The sequence below is a fragment of the Lipotes vexillifer genome, unplaced genomic scaffold (genome assembly GCF_000442215.2).
Source record: "Lipotes vexillifer unplaced genomic scaffold, Lipotes_vexillifer_v1.1 scaffold382, whole genome shotgun sequence".
NCBI classification, from domain to species: domain Eukaryota; kingdom Metazoa; phylum Chordata; class Mammalia; order Artiodactyla; family Lipotidae; genus Lipotes; species Lipotes vexillifer.
This window is the reverse complement of record NW_006780611.1, coordinates 10,802,755-10,811,646: the sequence shown is the minus strand read 5'-3', so window position 1 is coordinate 10,811,646 and position 8,892 is coordinate 10,802,755. Positions and strand designations below refer to the sequence as shown.

The 8,892-nt window shown below is 54.2% G+C and overlaps 1 protein-coding gene across 1 annotated transcript in view; it reads left to right on the top strand.

Annotated features, from left to right (window-relative positions):
• NOL12 (nucleolar protein 12) overlaps nucleotides 1–1,204 on the top strand; it is a 4,590-nt gene extending 3,386 nt beyond the window's left edge. The window contains exons 5-6 of the mRNA XM_007454048.1: nucleotides 447–544; nucleotides 951–1,204. Coding sequence (XP_007454110.1) covers nucleotides 447–544; nucleotides 951–1,122 — 270 coding nt within the window. The 3' untranslated portion in view covers nucleotides 1,123–1,204. The remainder of the gene's footprint in view (nucleotides 1–446; nucleotides 545–950) is intronic.
• The last annotated feature ends 7,688 nt before the right edge of the window (nucleotides 1,205–8,892 follow it).

Sequence of the window (8,892 nt, the reverse complement as noted above, 5' to 3'; positions counted from 1 at the left end):
CGTGTAGGGGTTTATATGCGCATGCACGTACAGTCACCAGGCAAACCACAGCCCCGAGCGTGGGTTACGGTGTCCTTAAGTTCGAGGACCACCGCTTTATCACATCCTTTCTGAGCTCACACTCACCTTGTATTTGGTGCTCATTCTTCTGTAAGGTCTGATGCAAAGACCAGTCTCGTCTCCATCTTAGAGTTTGTTTATTTGTGAGTGTTTGAGTGTGTCCACTGTAGGCTGTGGTGGTGGAGGACTTTGGAATCCAGCTCTGCCCGTGTCTTCCCTGCTTTAGGGCACACATGGCCTTTCCGCCCATGGCCTTCTCTGAGCCCCGACCCAGGTGAGGGAGGTGGCAGGTCATGCCCCCGCGCGACAGAGCCGCAACTACTCAGGGTGCCCAGGCCCCTAGATCCACCGCTCCCTGTGACAGTCCTTCTCCTGTGCTTCTTTAGCAAGGGGCCGGGCATAGGTCTGAGGAGGGGGCGTCATCCGCGGAGAAGCCGACCAGAGCCTTACGCAGGAAGTCCAGAGACCCTCTGCTGTCCCAGCGGTGAGCCCTGGCCTGTCCTCCCCTGTGAGCCTGCTGCTATGGCTGGCGTTGTGAGGGCGCCTGTGGTGGGTGGTGTGGGGCACGTGTGGGGCCCTGGGCATCCCTCTGCTCTGCTTGTCAAGCGGTCCTCTGCCTCCCTCACTGCCCCCCGCCTCCACCCCCTGAGAATGTCTGACCCTGGGTACCCCTAGTGCCTGAGGTAAGGGCCTTTCTTGCTGTGAGCTGAGGAGCTGGCAGGCCCTCTGGGGACAGAGCGTGCTGCCTTTGGAATGGCGTCCATGGCCAGTCCTGACTTCCCCTCCATGAGCCGGGCCGTCAGTCACCCCCCTGCCCAAACTTCCACCTGCACCTTGTTCCTCAGGGTAGACTGAGGCCCGAGCCTCACCAGCCTTCTGCCCTCCCACAGGATCTCCTCTCTCACGGCCTCGCTGCACGCGCACAGGCGCAAGAAGGTCAAGAGGAAACATCCCAGCCGGGCCCAGGACTCCACCAAGAAGCCCCCAAGCGCCACTCGTACCAGTAAGACCCAGCGCCGCCGGCTAACAGGCCAAACCCGGCACAGGGGGAGTGAGCCCTGAGACCCAGGCTGTGCCCCAGCCTCGGCTGCAAGGACCTGTCCTGTCCCAGCTTGGCTGTCCTGTAAGCCAGCCTGCACCCAGGCGCTGACTCCCCAGCCCAAACTTGGGAGGCCAGCACCTCTCTGGCCTGGGGCTTAGACTCCAGCCGACGCAGGCGGCTGAGAGCTGGCCTCCGCCAGGGGGAGCCTCCAGGGCCACATTTGGGGCATCTTCCCAAATGTATACCCCACCGAACCTTGATTACATTTGTGAAAGTAAGCGCACGTGTGGATGGTTTGTCCCTGGCCCCGATGCCGCACGCCGAGGGCAGGCGTTTGGGGTGGAGGGAGCTGCTGGGGTGTGGGTCATCCTCACTGTCCAGCAGTCCTTCCTGTGGGCATGAAATGCTAGCACTAGGCCCGGGCCCCCAACCTGGGTGAAGGCCGGCGCCACCACTGCTAGAGGCCAGGGCCTCCCTGCGGCTCTGGGACCTGGGCCGGTGGCTGAGCAGAGCTGGGCTCTGCCTTTTCCTGGCTAGGACCTTTTGTCTTTTCCTTCTCCTTGGCCTTGTTGGCCTCCTTAGCTGACGTTGAAGGGGTGGAGACGGGGAAGTCCCAGAGTATTCCTCACCACCCCCCCCAAACTTGGGCAGCTGCCCCAGGCTTCCAGCAGCTCCCAGACAGAGCCCCACAAAGAAGGAGCAATTAGTCCCTTGTAAAGAAAATACACTTCCACTCGCCTGAAAGCCTGGCCCTTTCAGAGCAGGCCCCTCATGAGGCCGGCTGGTGCTCGGTGAGGCCTGCTGCTTTTTCACACTTCTTCCAGGGAGACCTTCAGGTACGGCTTCAGAGCCGATGGAAACCAGCCTGTTAGTGACCCATGTCACTCACACTCCCCGCTCTTCTCCTGACCGAGCTGGGCTGGTGGCAGAATCCAGGTCCAGCTGCCTCAGGTGGATGTGGTGCCGGTGAGGACAGCCGGAGCATCGGTTCTGGAGACTGTCAGACCCCACTTGCGCTGACTGGTTCCTGTGACTCTGGGCCAGAGCACAGGAATTTCAGGTTGTGCCCTGATTAGCGGAGCTGTGTCGGGCTCTGACACTAGGACTGCAAAGGCGAGACACATGAGCTCTAGGCCCCTGTGCAGCTGATGGACTAGTGAGTGTGTGTGAGGGGAGCGCAGGTTCTGCTCAGCCGTGGGGCGTGGGGCTCCTGGAGGAGGGGAGCAGGGATCGGGGGTCCGCAGAGCCAGCCTTCCCCTCCACTCACCCTGTGGCGGGGCTGCCAGGAGCAGCCTTGGCCCTCTGTACTGGGCAGGCGTTCTCCCCGTCACCATCAGCCCGCCGTCTGGTGCTGGCTGCTGTGGGTCTGAAGGCCATACCTGGCCGTGGGAACGCGAAGCTCAGGGCTTGTGGCTGGGAGGCCCGGTCACCTGGCTTCTTGGCTCCTTCCACCTGCTCTCCCTGCTGCCTTCCTGTTGTCCTCCCTGTGCTTGGGGTGGGGGGACTTGACCCGTTCGGCTGCCTCTATCCAGGGCAGAGGGCAGAGCTTGTACAAGCTGTCCAGGTGGTTCTGGTGCTTGCCCCGGGGCAGTGAGTCTCTCCCTTACAGCCCCTTGTGATCAGGAGCAGAGATGAGCCCGGGGGATTCGCACACACAGCTGGGCTGGGGTTTGAGTCCTGGCTCAGCCGCTGGCCCACTGTGAGCTCCTCACTGCTGACTTCACTGGGACTGTTTCCCCACGTGTGAGATGTCATAAGACACCTATCTCGCAGGCCTGCTTGGAGGCTGAAGGGAGACCACGTGCATGAACCGCTTCCCACGGCTCCTGACTTTCCCAGGTGTGCCTTCCGTGTGTGCGCGGCTGCCGCTGAGACACCATGCCAGGCTCTCTTCTCCACCCCCAATGACATAGGATGTTTTACAACTTACACTTACATTTGTAATGTTTACTAGTATTAAGTTCTCATTCACTCTCTCCCATGTGTGCCCTCGGAAACCAGCAGACCAAGGAAATTGAATCATGGTAATTTTTGCCAATCCTAAGATTGAAAGTGATAGAGTCAGAACTCTCTGGAGAACTTGTCTTTTCTCTCCATGTTCTACCTGGATTCTTCCTTTCGCTCCCCATCCTGTGGGCCCTGTGGTTTGGGACCTCTAGGAGCTTAATCAGGAAAGATTAGATTTAGCTACATATAATATGAAACAAGATTTTAAAATAACTGGCTTATGTAAGAGAGGAATTCTCAGGTTAAGATGGAAGGTAGCTAGCCTGGAGTGGAGATGGCAGGCTTTTAGCTTTTTGTTTTGTGCCATTTTCAACACATGGGTTCCACCTCGTGGTCCAAGATGGCTGCCTGAGCTTCAGCCATCATATCTGCCTCTCAGCTGCAGGAAGGAGGAAGGGATGAAGGTCAGGGCCCTCCTTTTAGGAACACTTGATGCTTGTGCTATTAGGCAGGCGGCAAAGGCTTAGGGAAGGAGGAAGAGGGAGCTCCTAGTTGCAGGGAAGGCTGGGGTCCGTGGTCTATTCTGGAAAACCGTGTACCCACTAAGAATTGGGGATTGCGTTACTAACGGGAGAATTGGTATTGGGGTGCAAGCAGCAGATTCTCACACAGGAGCCACATATGTAAAGGGCTGTCCAGAGGGGATCCAACTGTGGAACTAAAGCCGTAGCAGACGCTCATCCAGATGTTCCTGTTACCACACTGAACTTCCCAGATGGGTCAGGCCTGTGCTAGTAAAACAAGGAGCAGTGGCCATGGTTACTGGGAGCCAGGCCTCAGCTCAGTAGAGGAAAGAACTCTCCTAGTAGGATCCGTTTTGGGGTGGCCTGATTCTCCCCCGGGGGCTGAGGTGAGCAGGCCGGGTGGAGCTGCCCGCCAGCGCCTGAAACTGAGGAGGGGAGGGATCTGATGTTAAGCCTCAGCTTCCTTCCTCTCCAGAATCCCCTTGACCTTGATGTTCCGTAGACTTGAGCTGTTGCCCTGCCTTTAGCTGTGTGGAGGACTCTGGGGAGGGGTTCCCAATTCATCCTGAGCTTGGAGGGCTCACTGCCTGCTCTTTTGTGAGCAGGCCCATCTTAGAAAAGCCCTCCTGGGACTTGGTGGTCCAGTGGTGGTTAGGACTCTGTGCTCCCAGTGCAGGAGGCCCGGTTCAATCCCTGGTCGGGGAAATAGATCCCGAACGCTGCAACAAAACTGAAAGATCCCACTTGCTGCAACTAAGACACGGCGCAGCCAAATAAATAGTTATTAAAGAAAAAGAAAAAAGAAAAGCCGTCCTGTTCTAAGCAAACACCTGCCTCCTCCAGATGCCAGAGAAGCCATTTAGGTGTTTGCACTCTGCCCTCCGCCTTTCTCACCTCGGCTCTGAGCTGCCTCCTCTGGGAAGCCTTCCCTGACACCTGGCAATCAGTCATTTCTCCATCGGGGCTCCCGGGATACTTTGCGTTTCTTTCTTTTAAACACTGAACATATTGCAACCTGGTTACCTCTTCCCCCCACAGCCAGGCCCTTAGCTTTCTGAATGGGAAGTTGTGTCGGTCATTTCTGTGTTTCTGCTCTTGAAACAGGACCTGAATCGCTGTAGGTTTTTGGCCAGTCCTGGCTGGATTACACTGGACCCATTCCCCCTCCTCACAGGTGTTCCCAAGTAACCCTTGAAATAATCTTTTTGAGATTTTCTTGGTCCTAGTGCCATGCTTTCCTGTCTGTAAGTTTCTGAATCTTGTTTTTTCTCATTGCCACAACCATCTCCCGTGGGCCCTTGCTGAAACCTTCCCTGTCCAGTGAGCTTTGCCCTCTCCCTTCCCCCTTAGTCACCATGATTGGCAAATAACCAAAAGAAGGAGGATGGAAAACAAATTTATCAAGCACCTCCAATGTGCCAGTGATGACATTAACTCAACAGCAGCACTGTGAAGTGGGTACTAGCTCCATTCAACAGTTGAGAAAACTGAGTCTCAGGTTAAGTTACATCAAAAGTTACCCCGTTATAGATAATAAGACATGATCCTCACATCTCATGAGGGAGACAGACACATGGAGATCACCCTGGAGGTCGGTTCAATAAAGTATAGGCCCAGGGGGGCACAGAACAGAGAGGAGGTGACATTGAAAGGAGTCTTGGAAGATGGCTTGGCCACGTGGATGGGAGAGGGGATGGGCAGGCAGAGAGCCCTTGGTGAGCAAAGGTCGGGGAGGGGTGGTCAGAGGAGAGGAGAAAGCTGCAGAGGCCAGCAGGGACCAGACCCTTAAGGGCCTCAGATACTGAGCTAAGGATCTGGACCCTTGGGGCAGCGGGAGCCTCTGATGTGGGAGTGGGGGTTGAGCCTGGGGAGAGTCAGAGTCAGGGATTCATTTGAGAGAAATCTCCCTGGTGGCAGCGTCAGGGTGCACCAGGGGGACTGGAAGCTCCAAGACCCTCCAGCAATAATCCAGGGGAGGGGTGGGCAGACCCTCCTCTCATGCAGGCACCACTTGCTCTCTCACCAAGTGTTTACTGAGCACCGTTAGGGAAGTGCTTAGTAAAGCACCAGTATTGGGTGCTTAGCACTGGGGATACACTGGTGAGCAAGACAGGGTGGTCCATGCCCTCCAGGGACTTACATTCCCTGAGCTGTTTCTATAGGGTCAGAGAGGAGGAGAGATAATAACATTTATTGAGCACTCACTGTATACCAGTCACTCTTTACCTGGTTTAACTCACTGAGTTCTCACCATAACCCCACAGGGTAGGTAATTCCATTAAGCCTATTTTGTAGGTGAGGCACATTGAGATGCCCCCCAACCCTACCCTTATGTCCTTCAGGACACTGTTTTAGCTGAGTTCTAACTGCTCACTGTCTCTCAGTTGGAGCTGGGATTTAAGCTGAGGGTCATCTATGGCTGGGCACATGTACATCTCCAGGGAAGGTTCAAGAAGGTAGATATACCCAAGCCATGGGTCCTTTCGCAAACAAATAAGTCACACTGTAGATACCTACGTTAACACTGCCGGACTAGCTGAACAAACCCAAAGAAACGGGAGGCGGAGATCCAGGATCTTACCTCCAGGGGGCACCACTCACATGGTCGACAACGTGAAAGACACCCCAGGAACAACGGGAGTCTTGCACAGGATCCCGGCAGAGTGAGCTCTCACTTAAGGCTGGGGAAGCCAGGGAGGGCTTCCTGGAGGGGGTTGGCATTTAAGCCATAACTAAAGGATGAAAATCTGTGATTTACCATTTCAGAGACTGCATGAAAGAGAAGTCCTGAGGATTAGTTTGATTTGACTCACATAATGTTTAAAAACAATTTGACTTAGCCATGTTTAAAATTTTTTGAGGTTTTATATAAAAGTTCAGATTTCCAGCTTCTCCAGCTTCTGCAGGCTTTGGATCACCACTTTACAGGGTAGGTAGCTTTGGGCTGGAGCCAGCCCTGATGACCGCTTTAGAGACTCATACCTTCCAGCCCCTGCTCCACTGGGTCACAGCCCCCTGCATCACTACCTTGCCTGCCCAGACCATGTGACACTCCAACAGGCCTGTGAGCCCGGAGGCCTGGGATGACCCTTCCCGCTTGATCAGTGAGGAAACTGAGGCTCAGGGGGGTAGAGTGGGATTAGAACTGTCACTTACTGTTCTGCTTCCCCAAATCTCTGAAGAGGTATGTCTGCGCCGAGGGGAAGGGCGTGAGCCAAGGGGTGGGGGTGAGCAGGCACAGACTCTTCAGGGAGCAGAAAGGGGAATGGGAGGCTGGGGCTAAATGGTGACAAGTGGGACGCTGCCCTGGCTGCTACCATTATGCCCTGAGCCATCCCACAGAACTCAAGAGTGTGTTTTCAGACCAGGCACTGTCATCGAGGGTCTGGGTGGCTTTGGGCAACTTGCTTGAGTCTTGAGTTTCCCATCTGTACAATGGGGTTGTAGCTGCCCTTCCCATCACAGGGATGAAAGTACCACTGTCCGCCACAGGAGGGGGCTTCCTTCAACAGACCCCTTCACTCATCCCAACACACTCTTGGCTCACCGGCCCCCTTCAGGACCCTGGCTACTGCCCAACCCCTATCCCCCACCGCAACTGTTTGCCCTGGAGGAATGCAACCAGGTAGCTCCAGAGCTGCGGAGAGCACTCAGGACAGCCCACCAGTCCCACCCACTGACTCTCCCCCTCACCTCCTTATTCTTTCCCCTCCAGCCTCACTGCTTCTTTTCCCTCAGCCTGAAATGCTTTTCCCAGGACCTGCAGGCTCACTGCCACATCTTCTCCAGGTCTTTGCTCAAAGGTCGCCATCTCAGAGAGGCCATCGCTGACCACCTTATTTATTTATTTTTTAATGTTTAACATTTTCTAAATAATTTATTTTTGGCTTTTTGTAATGTTAAGTAACAAATAGAGCCATTGGAATTGTTTTATTGACTAAATATATATGTGTATATATATGAGATCCAGCTGTAAATACTTCCTGACCACCTTATTTAAAAAGTAATGCTCTTGGGCTTCCCTGGTGGCGCAGTGGTTGAGAGTCCGCCTGCCGATGCAGGGGACATGGGTTCGTGCCCTGGTCTGGGAAGATCCCGCATGCCGCGGAGCGGCTGGGCCCGTGAGCTGTGGCCGCTGAGCCTGAGCGTCCGGAGCCTGTGCTCCGCAATGGGAGAGGCCACAATGGTGAGAGTCCCACGTACCGCAAAAAAAAAAAGTAATGCTCTCCCCACACCAGCCACTTCCAACCCCCCGACCCCTTCATTTTTCTCCTTAGCACCTATCGCCAGCCGACATACTCCATGTATTGCTTCTTTATCTTGTTTGGGATCTGATCTGTTTGTCTCCACTAGAATGTAAGTGCCACAAAAATAGGAGGTTTGCTCTTTCGTTCACTGATGTGTCCTCAGCACACACAACGGACAAAGTAGGGGCTCTGTAAGTATTGAATGAATTGAAATGTCAGGAGTGCCACGCTGAGTTGGCTCCAGATTTTACTGGTTGGTGGGGGCTAGAGAGCTGGGGCCATACCCAGAGTTTCAAACTCAAACTAAGCACCCACCCACCCCCTGACTCAGAGAGGTCAAGTAACTGTCTCAGGATCCCATGGCCTCACTACAAGTGCTAGAGCCTCACTCCTCCCTGTTTTGCTTACAGTACTTGGGACTGAGTGGAAAGATCATTATCCTTGTTATGAAGGTGTGCTTTCACCCACTCTGTCCAGGATGACCTGTTCAGGGGTCTGTCTCTCCCCCTGGTCAGTGGGCTCCCCCTCTCAGAAGGAGCCACGTTTTATTCATGTTACCATGTCCCTGGTGCCCAGCACAGGCCTGGCATGTACCAGGTACCTGTGAATGTCTGAGTGAGCTAGTGAATGAAGATGCTCTGTATTGGCCAGTGGAGTCCAGACACACACGGGTTTTAGTCTTGGCGCTGCCACTTACTAGCTGGGTGACACTGACGAATTAGTTATTTCTCTGATCCTAGTTGCTGTGAAATGAGGATCTTGGTACTTAATCCTTCAGGTTACTACGTCCTCATAGATGTAAAGATTTTGGAATAGAAGCTGGCAGATAGTGCAGAACGTTAGCTTAGAAAAGAAGGCATATTTTTTAAAAAGGAGGAGCTTTGCATTTTGTGAGTGATCTCCACATCAGTGGAAGTGTGCAAATGGATGTGCAAATGGTCGAAAACCCCTGGGCATTTCATTTCATCCTCACAGGTACTACTGCCACCTCCGTTTTACAGATAAGAGAATTGAGACGCAGAGCCAAAGCCATTCCTAGGAGACTGTGGCGGGAACGAACTGAAGGGAAAGA